General features: G+C 40.0%; 2 protein-coding genes across 2 annotated transcripts in view; one reads left to right on the top strand and one right to left on the bottom strand.

The window, feature by feature from the left end:
* Positions 1-2088, top strand: part of LOC109969221 (sodium- and chloride-dependent creatine transporter 1) — a 16043-nt gene extending 13955 nt beyond the window's left edge. The window contains exons 12-14 of the mRNA XM_020615950.1: positions 439-539; positions 617-787; positions 1011-2088. Of these exons, the coding sequence (XP_020471606.1) occupies positions 439-539; positions 617-787; positions 1011-1139 (401 nt within the window). The 3' untranslated portion in view covers positions 1140-2088. The remainder of the gene's footprint in view (positions 1-438; positions 540-616; positions 788-1010) is intronic.
* A 142-nt stretch (positions 2089-2230) lies between these two features.
* On the bottom strand, positions 2231-13312 carry LOC109969212 (solute carrier family 26 member 6-like). The gene is made up of 19 exons (XM_020615938.1): positions 12812-13312; positions 11620-11759; positions 11068-11178; positions 10783-10952; positions 10494-10658; positions 9955-10107; positions 9643-9725; positions 8815-8962; positions 6303-6416; positions 6115-6192; positions 5926-6021; positions 5714-5820; positions 5532-5601; positions 4892-4984; positions 4609-4719; positions 4122-4484; positions 3933-3987; positions 3585-3715; positions 2231-3465 (listed from the first exon to the last, which is right to left on the bottom strand). The coding sequence occupies exons 1-19, from the start codon at positions 12940-12942 to the stop codon at positions 3439-3441; spliced, it is 2346 nt and encodes a 781-aa protein (XP_020471594.1). The 5' UTR covers positions 12943-13312; the 3' UTR covers positions 2231-3438.
* Positions 13313-14807: the final 1495 nt, after the last annotated feature.

Below are 14807 nucleotides of genomic sequence, written 5' to 3'. Positions count from 1 at the left end.
TATGTCCTCACTTCATGAAGCCTAAAATGTTCAGTTCTTGTGGAAACTGTTTTAGAGAGGTGTTGATCCAACTGTTTTGCAGGGTGTAGTTTGTGCTTCTGTTGAACTGCACAGCATTATACTGGTGGGTGTTTCTGTTATTTCTGTGGGCTTTTCCGTCTACTAGTTTTACTTCTACACTGTCAGCTGTACATCTTTTATAATGTAAACATATACATTTATTGCCTGTTTGTTTGTGAGATTCACTTCTGTATGTTTCCTGGCTCCATTTTTGCAACGGTCGATGGAATGTTTAAACATAAGGGACAACGATGGAGCTTAATTCCTCTTTCGTTGATTAAAATTTGACATGTTGTATGTTAAAACATGTTGGAATGTTGTCAGTAAACCTAAACCTAAATTCAGTGTACAATCACATCTTTATATCATCCCTCTCAGGTGCAGACCGTTTCATGGATGACGTGGCTCGTATGATTGGCTATCAGCCCCTACCCTACATGAAGTGGTGCTGGTCCTACGTCACGCCATTTGTTTGCGTGGTTAGTGCTGTTCTATAAAGTTCTGTAGAAGATTTACATGCCACTGGCAAATAGTTGAAATTTTTATGTTTGTGTAGGGAGTGTTCCTGTTCCATCTGGTGAACTACAAGCCCCTGACCTACAACACAGTGTACACATATCCCTTGTGGGGTGAAGCGCTTGGTTGGGCATTGGCTCTGTCCTCCATGCTCTGTATCCCTGTAACTGTTCTCTACAAACTACTGCGATGCAAAGGATCTTTGCGGGAGGTCAGTATGCCTGGGTGCAAAAGTGCATGTTCATACACTTTCTGTTTTGCATGAGTTTCTGTTTGTAATTGCCGATCAATCAGTAGGAATGTGTCTCCATGGATACTACCCTCCCTCTCCTGTCCATTATTTGGTTATCTGACTTCATCATTGCTTTTTAATGGAGAAGGCTGAAGCATCTCTCTAATAGCGGGCTCATGATGTCCATGTCTCTTCTGTGTAGCGGTGGCAGCACTTAACCACCCCAGTTTGGGGCAGACATCACCTGGAGTACCTGGCCCCAGAGAGCGAGGCCAAACTGCTGCCCTCTGCAGGACCCAAAAGTACCCTTCTCTTTGAAAGTGTCATCTGATGAGCTGAGCCAAGTTCGCCCTTAACATCAGCACACATATACAACAAACTGCACACATTACATGCACACCACACTGACCTGTTAAAAAGCAAAGTGCAGATTAGTTAGCACCCTATAGTTTTAAAGCTATGGAAAAGCCTTGGACATGCAGTATGGACCAAAGATTAGATGGGAGAAGAACTGAAACACACCCACACCCATACAGTCATTACAGGCTGATATTCTCTCTGCTCTGCTTTCTGACACTACCTCGCTGACTCTCCCCTCTCGTTCTGCTTCCTGTGTTTGTGGTGTCCTGTCCCGTCTTGTTCAGTGAGTGTGATTTGTCCAGTGTAGTTGCAATAACTCCCCTTTATTCAGCAGCCTTGTCCTAATGTGGCATGCCATTTTTGTGTGAGTGAGCAGGAACTTAAAAGATTCTGATGAATCTTTCAAAATGAAAGACCCCATATCTGTTCCTGATATGCCATAGTCTTATTGTGCAAGGGTATTTTTTATTATTATTATTATTTTATTTTATTTTATTTTTTTTGTGATGGCATAGCTGTACATTCGTGGGCGTGCGAATGTGTCTGTAAGAATGCGTGTTGAACCATGGCTTCATTTATATGTACAGTAACATTGCTTCTGGCCAGTGTTTTCTGACAACTGTATTCTCTTAACTGTACAAAAATCACTTCCATTTGTAAAAATAATAATAATAATCAGAGAAAATGCATCACCTCTTCCAGCTAACCTAAGTATCCAATGTATTGTAGAGTCTGTGAATCAGTGTTAATATTTGTAAATATTCGGAGGGCATGATGGTCAGTATTTCTACTGTAAGAGAAGGAGAGAAACTTTAGACTGAGTTGTGCAAAGAGCAGGAAATGGGCTTGTGGGGAGGGGAAAGAGAAGATGCCACGACAGGAAAGAAGCAATAAATTACCATAGGAAGATGGATGTAATGTGTGTTTTTGACACTTTATTTACCTGGTTGTATTCATTCTTTATTCATAAAACATACTGGTGACATGTACGGGTCTAATCACTTTAAATGAACGCCTTTAAAAAAAAATGAACTCCAAGATACATTTGATGGTTAAAACATTTAAAAGACATAACAAAGCTGCTAACTACAAGTGTGATCAGTCAGTGAGCACGATCAGCAGTATACTCTCAAGGAAATGTGTGGTTTTTAACACATGACCTTGTTTAAGTAGGAGTGGTTAACCCAGTAAACCAGTCATTAGAAGATTCCTAACAAATATATTTATGTTTTCTGCACATACTGTAGATAATTTGTGGTGGTTGTCCCCTGTGTGGGGAATCCCTGATGCCCTGCTGAGAGTCAGCTGACAAACAGCTTTGCATTTGAATAAATGTGTTTAGGAAATGTGTGTGCACTTAGAAAACACATTTTTCTAGTCTTTACGACTGTAAAGATTAACGTTAGAAATGCACCTTGCAGACCACACATTTCCAACATACATTTAAAAAAACAAAAACAAAATATATATATCTTTGTGCCTGGGAGAAAATATGTTTGAGTGGACAATCCAAATCAGTTCAGTAGATGTGAAGCATACAGATGCCTATATCACAATGGAGCGTTAAGCTCTTGATAGGCAATAATAACATGCGGCTGGATCCCAAACATAGAAAGGAGCTCAAAGTGTCAGAGGAATCAGATGTGTGAACACTGATTATAAATACACCCACACTGTGTTTAAAAGCTGCTGCTCTTTTTAAATGTAACACCTATTACATCTCTGTAATTCAGCTCATTTTTGCAAGATTTTAGAGGGAACGTAGAATCTCCCAGATGGAATGGCCCGATCTTATCAATGACAAATATTTACATTTTATTGTTTCATTGAGGAATATATTTAGCTTTCCATTTCTAAAAGAAAAGGAGGACCAGCTGCAATGGATCAAACATTTGATGCATACACATTGTGGCCTTTCTGTTCATAACAACACCTCTTGTATATGTGTTTTCCCATACAGTCAACCTTCAACTCAATTTGCCACACAGGCTATAAATACAGATCCTTCTCAGTCCAGTGTTACATTCTCCCACTCAACCCCCACCCCTTCTCTGTCTCTCACACACACACCACAGAGCTGCAATGACGTATTGCTGACTATCTCATTAGGTGAAATCATAAAAAGACCGTTGCCACAGCAACGGCACCATGTCGAGGTGGTGCATTCTCCCCCACTGAAGGAGGGGGTCATTGATGACCGATAGTGAGGAGTGGAGGAAGAGGAGGAGCAGGAACAGGACAAAGAGATGGAACAGTCTGACCCCTGCTGATCACAAGTAGGTGTCGACAGAAACATCCTGAAAAATGAGAAGGATTTAGGACTAAAGGCCAAAAAAATTATACTATAGTAAGGACAAATAATAAAGATGAAAGTGCAATGGAGGACTGTAATAAATATCCATGGTGATCAACTCACAAGTATGAAGTCTGTCAGCTTCTGTTTCTTGAGAATATAAAGCACTGCATCGTGAACAGTGACAAACAGCCTGCTCTTTGGGATTAGCTCCGAGAAGAATCTGGCAGTTTCCAGCTGTTTCACAACGCTGGCTAAGATTTGACACATATACAGATAGAAGAACATGCATGACATTAAGAGACTATGAGAGGGAAAGCATTTTGTAATTTTAGAAATAAATGTTTCTGACAAGAGAGAGACAGAGAACAATGTTGTGCTACCGAAGCTAAGACCTTGACTTTCATAGCCTAAAGCTTCAGTGCCCTGAGTCTACATTAAGGACATTGTTTTGTCTGGTGTGCCACTCACCTTGGCAGCCTGCTAAATAGATGTCCATATCAAGCTCCCCAGCATCTCTGAAAATCTATAAGAAGAGACAGAGATCATTGTTTGTTTTGTCTTCTTTCTTAAAGAAACTGCAGGCTCCCCCTGGTCACTTATGTACACTTAACAGTTATCAGATGATTACATGTTATCACTGTCAACACATACACATACATTTTTCAAGGTATTCACAGCGACTATGTCCACAAAGTTTGTTGTTGAAATGTCCAAGATTATGCTGTGCGTGCATGATCCGTAGGCCTTTCCTTTCTCCTCATCGCCATCATGCGATACCTTGTCGATGCTGTCATCACCATGGCAACTCGTGTCTGAATCTGAGCTCAACATGGATGTGTCATGTTGGTAAGCCTGGTTTATGTGGCCCATACCAAGGTCGCTTGTAGAAGCCTCAGTCAATCTAAAGTCTGCACAGTTCACTTGATTCTGTCCACTCAGTCCAACAGAGAATCCCCCCTCGTTGTTCTCTGACTTCTTTAAAAAGCATGTGCCACTGGACCGATGTCTGGCCGCTCTTTTCTGACAATAGGTTGAAAATGCGATAATAAGTATTAGTGAGTTAATATTCACAAATGACTGTGGTCAGAAATAAAAGAATTAGCACAATTTAAAATCTCTAAATGTGTTATTTAGCACATCATACTTGTTTCTTTGCCTCCTTTTTCGCTTTCTCTTTCTCTTTCTCTTGTTTACACTTCAGCACTCTGTCTTGCTTCTTCTTCGCTGTCAGCAGATTCCTGATGTCAATTCCAGTCTGCACAAAAAGTCAAGCATCACATTAAACAGAAAAGAGAGAATGTAGACATGTGGGAGAGATAATAAGAGCAATTCAGGGTGATGGAGACAGTGGACAGGGATTACATCTTGCAATCAAATGCAAGGCCGCACAGGAACACACACAGACTTTTGTGGATGCATTCATGCACCTTCTCTTGCAGGGCCTCCAAGTACATCTCAGCATTTGTGTGGTAGATAGTTACAGATGAACGGAAGATTTTAATTCCTGGAATCTCTTTAGCCTAGGGAGACACATCATAAAGTAGAAGAGATCAGAAGCTCATATCTTGTTCTGCCCTTTGAGCTGTCTACCTCCCCCAGGTATTGTTTGATTAAAGGGAGCTCTGGTACTGCTGCATGACTGAAAGTTGACCTAAGTTTATCCACAGAATGGTACTCTAAAAATATCAGTTCACCAAAATTTCTGAAAAATCACATTATCAAAGTTACCCTTAGTATCTAGTAACAGACCAGGCAGACCAATTTCCATTTCCATTGCTTGAGTCATACCACTAGTATGGCTAAAAGCTAAGCAGGAATATACTGTAGAATTAATGTACTTTCTGCTGAAGAAACAGTCAAAAGTGGTACCAGAGAGCTCTGCAAATTAATAACTGAGAAATTCTTTTTCACTGTGTTTGGAACAAATAGCCACCACAATTTCAAAACTCAAACACATCACAAATAACACATACATACATAGTATGTTTTTTTATAATCTGGGTAAACCAACCCTTCTGAATAAATATGGTACCAAGCATCTTTCATTTATCACTAAAGGATTCTTACCTCCTTGTAGCTTTCTATATCCAGATACAAGTCAGTGCCTGGCACAAGACCCAAAATAGAGTAGTGAGGTCTGAAAGGTGTTAAAATAACAACATTACAGTGATATCTGTCATGCACCTCAGTGAAAATCTCATGTTTGCAGATATGCCAATAATTCATAATTAGTGATGTGTAGTAGTTACAGTTGCAATCTGAAGACAATAGTAAGCACAGAAAAGCCTACAGAGACAGCCAGGCCAATGTCCAGGTTGAGCAGGAGGGCACTTACAAACGTTATCAGCCACACCAGCTAAAGAGCCAAATAAACACTGACAGTCACTGGGGGCAACAGTGATGTTTGGTTCAAATAATATTTAACTCAGCAGAATGACTCTCAAAAAGAACGTGGTCATACCAAATCGACTTTGCTGGTCTTCCACAGGGTATGGACATCAGCAAACTGTATAAACATTCCTTTCAAGTTCACAAACACTATTGAAGCTAAGACAACCTGAGGAAAACACACAACATATCTCACTATTAAATTGTCTGCCAAGAGAGAAAATGATCATTAAAAACAAAGCTACAGGAAGGAGAGTGTTACCTTGGGGAGATCTTCAAAAAGAGCACCTATTCCCAAAATTGTGACCAGCACAATGATGGATGAAACTACTCCTGCAACCTGACAACACACACACACACACACACACATGCACAATATGTGATAAATGTCTCAAGCTGAACATATGCAATGTATGTATTCATAGGTATTTGTGCAAATATTCTGTTTACTTGTGTCTTGCCTCCTGTTGTCTCCTGGACGAGGCTGCGAGACATGGAAGAGGTCACAGTGTAGCAATAAAAAAAGCTGCCAATGCTGTTACTAAGGCCCAGTGCAATAATTTCCTAAAAAAGAAGAAAAAGTAAGACAAGACACAACATCTCAGTTTAGCTTAAAGAAATGGAACATTTAGGCAGAAAAGCAGATGACCTATATTATTAGAGACATTTGAGGCACAACACTTAGACTGCATATTTTTAGAAGTCTGTGGTACATGGTTCATCAAATCTATGTCCAAGTCAAGACATCACAGCTACACTGAGAGTAGTGCTAGGCATATTTAAGAGACACATGATTGCATAGAGTTTGTTGGGCATTAATGATTTAGCAGCTCTGAGAGGCTGTGAGTGCTTCCTGCCCATCTCTCTCCAGAGCAGAATGATCCCATTCATGTGTGTGTGTGAATAAGCCTCTGTGCTACAGACCACTTGCCACTTTGCCTCCACCAACCAGTCATGTTCACTGGGATGAGAGGGGTGTAAGGACACAGAGACCTTGATCTTTGACCACCAAAAATCTAATCAGTTCATCACTGAGTCCAAATGGTTGTGTATTTAAATTTTGAAAAACTCTCCTCAAAGCATCCTAAGATGGGAGGGCGTGTGTCTGCTGAGCTCACAATCAGCACAGGCTCACTGCAGGGCTGCTGGCTCAGCCCCAAACTCTTCACCCTGTACACCCACGACTGTGTCTCCAACCATGACAACACCATCATCATTAATTATGCTGATGACACCACCATCCTGGGCCTCATCCGGGGGGGGGGAAGTCGGGTCATAGAAGCTTGGTGAACAACATTCTTGTTTATGAAGAGGAGAGAATGACCTCATCCTCAACATAAACAAGACAAAAGAATGATAGTAGACTTCAGGAAGACCCCTAACATCTGACCTGAGCTGGTCACTGAGCACACAGTCCACAGTGAAGAAAGCCCAGCAGCAGCTATACTTCATCAGGCGGCTCAGAAAAGCTGTGTTGAACCGTTGCCCTCTCACCCAGGCTTATAGAAGATGGTAACACCACACAGGCAGAGAGGAAGGCTCTTCAAAGGGTCATAAAGACTGCAGAGAGGATCACTGGGACTGAACTGCCTGCTATGGACACACTGTACACACAGCACTGTCATAAAAGGGCAGAGAACATAATCAGGGATCCACGCCACCCAGCTCACTCTCTGCTCAGACACAAAAACTGCACCTACAGCCTCAGGCACAGCAGGGCGGACAGTATCATCACACACAGAACAAGACTTTACGAAAGCTTTTTCCCTGCTGCAGTAAAACTGATGGCAAATACGAAAATGTGGGAAATGTGAGAATATATGTGCAATAACCCCTTACTAGACATGGGCAATAATAATACAGAAATGTTCCACAAGGTATGCTTGTAAGAGCATCTCATCAACAGTGTTCTCTTGGGGTACCTGAATAATAGCAAGACATTCTCCACCAAGCAATGGAAACAGGCCTGAATATAAACTGTGTTTTAGTATGTTATAACCCATCACTACCTCACCAAGCATAATGACATATCCAACTCCACCATGTGAATTACTAAGTGGGATATTTGAAGTTCACTGGGGAAAATACTATTACCCTATTTCTGTATATTGCGGTTTTAATGCTTTGTTGCCTTTAAGTAACTTTTCTTATTTTAAGACTAAGTGTTCTTTCTGGTTTTTGACTCCATACCTGACTCTAAAGGAGAGCTACACAAGAATTCCTATATGCCTAGACTGTCTGTTTATGTATAAATGGCAATTAAAAATCTTGACTCAACTTGATATTGTTTGCACAAGAAAGTGACACATGCACATAGCTACAGAAAACCAAAAACATAATGCCTCTGGTTAAGCTGTCTCCAGCACTTAACCATAAGACACAATTAGAATTAGGCTACTGCCTCGCAGGTATATCCCTCTGCAACCAGTCAGTTTGCAATTTACATGCATGTCTGCCCAGACTCATATAATGTATGCAGGGACCACTTTGTTTGTCCATCTGTCAGAGAATAAGTTGAGCACCTTTAAATACCACCCTGGAACAAGTGCCTGGTAAGTAACACAACCAACAGAGTGCACTGCAAGATCGCTCATCAACTTCACGCTACTTAAGTTTGCCTGATTGCTGTTTCCACAAAGTTATTAACATCAAATGCTTTTCTACTGTGACTTGAATCCTGGAGAGCTTTGTCAAATTATATTCTGAAAGACGTTTGAGGCACTGTAATATTTGAAAATGGACTTCTCATCTTTGGTCAATTCCTTAAAAAATTAAGGCAATCCTATTTCAGTCCGTTGTTATAATAGGGTAGTTTAACCCAAACATGAGAAATATTTCTACTGATGTGAGTCATAACCAGCTAGCAGTAGTTTCCAACTAGCAGTGATTAAAACAGAGACTCCAAATATAATGGTCACAGGCTATTCATGAATATTAGTGTGGATGTGTGTTCACTCCTCACCTGGTTATTGTCCACCTTGTAGCCATGTTTGAGGGCAAATGTTTTGGCCAGGGAAATGTTGATGGTATAGCTCACTATAGCAATGGCAAAAGCATCACCTACGATCAACGAGAAGAAAGAGGCATCTGGCACAACAGGGGCCCTGAGCCTGGAGCAGGAGGAAAAGATGAATGGTTTTTATCTGGTACCTTGTACAGTGTAGAGCGCTGACACAAGCAGCTCTACAAACAGTTCTGGACATTAGGGCAACTCGCATTTTCCCTGAGGTTGTTAAAAACTCTAGCAGCATGTTTGACGTTTTGCTCATTTCTTACAGGCTGTGCTCTGTTATTGTTTATGGAAACAGGTCACATGTGCTGCAGCTGCCAAAGACATGAACTTTTTCAACAATTTAGTAAAAACATCTCATCTTTGTTTTTACCAGAAAATGACCAAATCAGAATGCCATGAATACTACATTAAAATCAGACACAGGAAGGCTTTCAGTAGCTTTTGTAAATATTACAGTTATTTGCAGTTTTGTAGCCTCTGTTTACACTTATAGCATTCTGGGGAAACACTGCTCACTTGTGAACTTTTCCACCACACAAGCTTTCCCAAGATCAGTTTTTTTTTTACTGCCAAAGTGTACCCTGGCGTCTCTCTAGAATGTGTTACTTTATCTTATCAACAGCTCTATATAGCTGATATGAAATATGGTACGTTTGCATCTATGTCCTTGTAAAAAGTCATGCACAAACAGGTGTCATGAGTCCCACCTCTTACACTCCCTTTCTCTTTTATGTACACAGAAACATACACACACACACACAGAAATACTAAACTTACCCAACGGGAATCACTCCGACTACATCAATGTTGTATTTACTCACAAGTCCACAGTAGTGGGTGATGGGTGTTGCTATTATGATCTAGTGGGGAAAAAAGGCAAAAGGAATGTCACCCCAGTATGTGGGATTTTTATTGCTTTAAGCACATACAACCCTCTTGTTAGCATGTGTACACAGGGTCAACATTCCCTTTGTGCATTATGCTTACTGTCCCTGTGGTGAAGACGCCCCCTGCTGGACTGGTAAATATACACACCCTCTGTATAAGTGAAAAAGAGAAGCTAGAGGGAACAGCAAATGAAAGACTCACAAGTATGAGTTCTATAGGGATGGGTAGAGGTAGCTTCCGTCTGTAGTAGAAATTGAGCACTTTGATCGCAATGAGAACTGTAAGCGAGATCAGGCCGGTCACCAGCACTGGCACTTTAGTTTTAGGCAGCAGTTGGCAAACATCCACCACAGTCTGTGAGGAAGCGAGAAGGAAATGACAGAAGGACAAAGTTGGAAATGAGGTGAATACACATATCCTGAAGAAAGCAAAATGTTTTAATGATGATCTGCTTATTGGCTTTGCCACCTTGCTGCCCCAAAATAAAGCAAGCAGAAAAAGTTATAGAAGTGTCTAACAAAACTATACAGCTACTCTTCAAAAGATCTGAATTTGGTGAAGTCATAATATTTTTGGTTGTTTGATGCAGCACATTTTCATACAGAAAGGCAATTCAAAGTGCTTAACACAATGCACATAAATGCTACTACTCTCCTAGTACTCTCCTACTCTCTTAAAGTCAATCAGTTAGTTTCCTGTTTGTATCAATATGTGAACTGTGTAATATATGACATACTCACATATATAACGGAGAGAGGACCGCTGTAATGAGCCGGTGAGACTCCAAACAGGGCACTTAGCTGGGAGACAAATACCTGACACGCTGATGCAGTGGTGTAAGCACGAATCAGTGAGTTAGACAGGTAAGATACCATGAAACCAAACCTAGCCACTCCCAGCAGGATCTTAGGATGGAATAGAGAGATAAAGTTAATGAACTGTGACTTAAAACTGTTGTTCAAATACTTCAATGCACTCACTACACGCTTTCAATTTGATCAAAATAGGCACGCAAACAGAAACACACACCTGAAAGATTCCTGTCAAAATTGCCAGGGAACATGCTATCTGTACTCTGGCAGCATCCCGTGCATCAGTGTTCACACTTGTCTCATTAGTGCTATTTACAAAAAAGTTGTGGTCTGGTGCCAGCCTTTTTGTCACACTCCCAACCATTATACTGGTCACAGCAAATGTACCTGCACATATAAACATGAGCACGTAGACACACAGACACAGTTAAGGGTTGATTTATCCATGTTGATGTCATGTCTTTTTCTTTCCTTTTCAAATACAGAACCTACACACACTCACCTATGGAGACGTGTCTGGAAGTTCCAAAGATGATATAAACCAGCACCGGGTAGAAGGAGGTGTACAAACCATACACAGCGGGTAAGGCAGCCAGAGGAGCATATGCCATGCCTAGTAAAATAAATAAATAAGGATAAAACTCTGTCCCTCATCCAGAGCAAATTCAGTGTTAGCTAAGGCTAACATACTTTGGATATTTAAAATGTTAATGGCAACAAATTCATTGATGATTTTGGAAAGAGTTGCCTTACTTGTTGAGAATGAGATAAAAGGATTGATACTTCTCTCATTTCTGTTTGTTAAATATAAGGCTACAGCATGGAGACAGTAAGCGTATTTTCACAGACTGGGGGCAGCTGGAAACCCCTAGACTGGCCAAGATAGACATGAGAGTGGTACCAGTCTTCTCACCTAACTCCCAGCAAGAACGAGATGCAAGAGAGTGCATTTCCTGAAATGTTGAACTATACCTTTAAAGTGACAAGTTTGCTAAGTTTGTGAGGTATGATAAACTCTGAGCTCTTTCCACTGCACACATTCATACATACAGACCTTGTGGCAGATGCATGACGGCCACACTACAGCCAGAGATCAGGTCACCAACTGCGTTTTCTTTGAGTGAGTACTGAGGCAGCCAGCCCAGAATAGGCACCCAGCTCAGCACTATGCTCTTCAGCCTGGGCACCGAACATCTGAAGGACCATCCCAGAAAAACATTCCATTCATATTACTGAGTATGTAATAGTGAAGTCACATAAACACACAAATTATCATTCCAATTATTCACTCACTGTTGAACTAGGTACATGTGCTCTCTGAGTGCTCTTGTACTTGGCTGTTTGAGTTTTACTGGGATGTATTATAAATGATTTAAGATAAAAGGGAACATCTTGTTTAAGATGTGTAGGCCAGAGATGATTTTATAACATAGAACCTAGTCAGAAGATGTGTGGAAACTAAAAACCTGGTGTTTATACAACACTGAGAACGGACTTTTCCATGAAAATACTATTGTGTGTCCAACAGTTGAACTTTGCAATATCTGCACATTTATAGACTGTGGGTTTTTCAGTGAGGAATAAAGAGTAGATTTAAGTTCATAAGCGAACTTCTTCACAAAAAGTGTCTTTACGAGCCAGTTTTGTCAGTACTATTGTAAAAACTTGACAACTGCTATTGTTTTTATCAGTTAACCTTGTAAAACAGTGACACACCGAAGAACACTGACAAGTCCATATGCTACTGACAGTATAGATAACAGTGTTTTATTGGGAATGTATTGTGAGAATGGCTGCATAAACAAATATTATCTCTTCTTCCCAGAAGATGTTCAGCAACTTGTTAAACTGTGACCACAAAGTTCTGTCCTCCTAACCTGAACTGTTACAAGTTTACAACATTTGGTCTGACAGTATATGTCCTGTGACTGGTTTATGTGTCTTCTATACAACAAGTCACATGTCATTATAAATGTTTCCATCTAAATAAAACTGCAAACTCAGCCATTGTCATTAAATGACAGTTTACAAAACTGGTCAGCCTTTTTTTTAAAAAAAAAGGTTTCTGCTATGATATAAAAACAGTTAAACAGAGTGAGCAGCTATAGGATTAGTAAAGCCACATGTACACAGCAACAAGCTAGCAGAAATACATCCAAATACAAATGTTTTCTTTTTGTTAGTTTGCTTCCCCTCATTTGCCTGTCACACCTCTCTACCCTGTGTCATCTCATCTCTCTTTTTACCTTAGGGACTTTTTCATCCGATCAGTCAAGGTTGGTTTATCTGTCCACATCCCTTTTTGTGCCACTTCATTCAGACGCAACTCATCCAGAACCTCCCTCTGTACAAAATATTCCCTCTCCTCCATGTCCATGTGTGTTCAGCACACCTCCGTGAAGCCAGGATCTATTTAAGCTCCCCCCCGCCCCCTTCTCCTTGAGGGTCCTCTTCAATGGGAAAAACTGTTACAGCAAACAGTTACAACCAAAGCCAAACACTGTGTAGTGAGAGTGAAGCCGCCTCACTGTTATTCTTGTTTCTTCAGCTAGTTTCAGACTGTGGGAGTGACCGTTCCTTTTGTGTCCTTGTAAGAGAACAACCACCAACCCACACATTTCTGTTCTGCACACACACACACCTGAAGTAATGTGTGTTTGTGTGTGTGTATGCCGTGGTAAACTCAGTGAAAAATACAGTTAAAGCTGACACTGAAACATTGCAATAGATGGCTGTTGTTTAATGAGTTTTGCAGCCCATATGCAAACACACACACCTTGTGATATTTAGTTTGTTCTATGTTAAAGCTTATATTGTTTTCTTCTATAAATCAAACACATCTCTCATGTGTACAGCACTTTGTTAAGTTTGCCTGCATGCGTAGATTGACTGAAATTTTATCTTTATGACAGCCTGACTCCCTCAATCATTAGTAAAATAAGATTTTCATTGTCAACAAAACACACACTAACACATTGTGTGACTGACATTGTCTAATATGTTTTAGAAAATTTGGCTGAAATATCTTTACTCCCCTGATGACTGAAAAGAAACCAGCAGATCATAGTATGTGTGTGAAATCTGTATCACTAGTCAGGTTTGCTGTGAAATTTTATTTACAAAACTCTTTCTTCACTAAAATCAAGTTCCTTAATCATTCATACCCGTCCTTCCTAAATACTGTTTGTGCATCATGTGTTGTCTCACCTTTGGAGCATTATACACAGTATGCATGCTGTATATGCCTCTCTGTATAAATTTTATATTTAAATAGAGCTCAATATATCATTTTAAATGCAAAAGTTGTTCCACAAAAGCCTAGTTACAGTAACTTTTTCACATTTACCTTTTGAATCCTCTTTTTGATGTTTACGTTGAGCTGGGTTTGAAGGGACACTGTCAAAATGCCGATCAGTATTGATTGAGGTTTATTTACTTTTCCAGACTGTGTAAAAAATAAAAAGCATGCACTGAAATGAGAATAGATAAATCCAATCAAATCAAATTATATTTAAAGGATAAGGTCAGTCATTTTCTGTATTAACAGTATTCTTAACACATCCCATAAAGAGGCTAAAACAATTTGGTTCCTACACATGTACAGTGACCTCTGAAACTACTCTCCAGAAACTGTGAAAGTGATTGCTGTTATTATTCTGTGGAAGTGTTTATACATAAACTACTGTGCCCATATTTTTTATAATGAAGACACGTCACCCAGCGCAATAGTGTATCTCACATTGTGTGTGTGTGTGTGTGTGTGTGTGTGTGTATGTGTGTGTTTTCATAGCTTTTTGCAAAGTGGTTCAATGCCTTGCTTTACCACCATGGGTGTACTGTAGGTCATGGATGAATGTTCACCAAGTTGAAAATCGAGTCTAAGTGAAAAAAAAAAAAAGTGAAAATCAAGTGATCATCGTAAAAAAAGCCTCATTACATAAGTATATAGATCTGGTTCTGAACACAACAGATACTTCACCCATTATTGAAAACCAGCATTATCGAGTCTGTTTAAAATTGAGCCATTTTCATAATAAAAATATTTAACAAAATAAGAATAACAGAAGCATTAACATTACTTTTATTCCGACTAACTGTTTTATCATGGTCTCAGATTTACTCCAATGATAAAAATGCAGTATAAAAGATCTAGCCAGCAGATTTTTGGCTGCGTCAGATGCTTTGAAGCAGTGAATCCTTTTCAATACAGTAGCATCATTTTAATTCAGTGCTTCAGAAAGC

The sequence above is a fragment of the Monopterus albus genome, unplaced genomic scaffold, assembly GCF_001952655.1.
Source record: "Monopterus albus unplaced genomic scaffold, M_albus_1.0 scaffold6.1, whole genome shotgun sequence".
NCBI lineage: Eukaryota > Metazoa > Chordata > Actinopteri > Synbranchiformes > Synbranchidae > Monopterus > Monopterus albus.
This window is presented reverse-complemented; position numbering and strand designations above follow the sequence as displayed.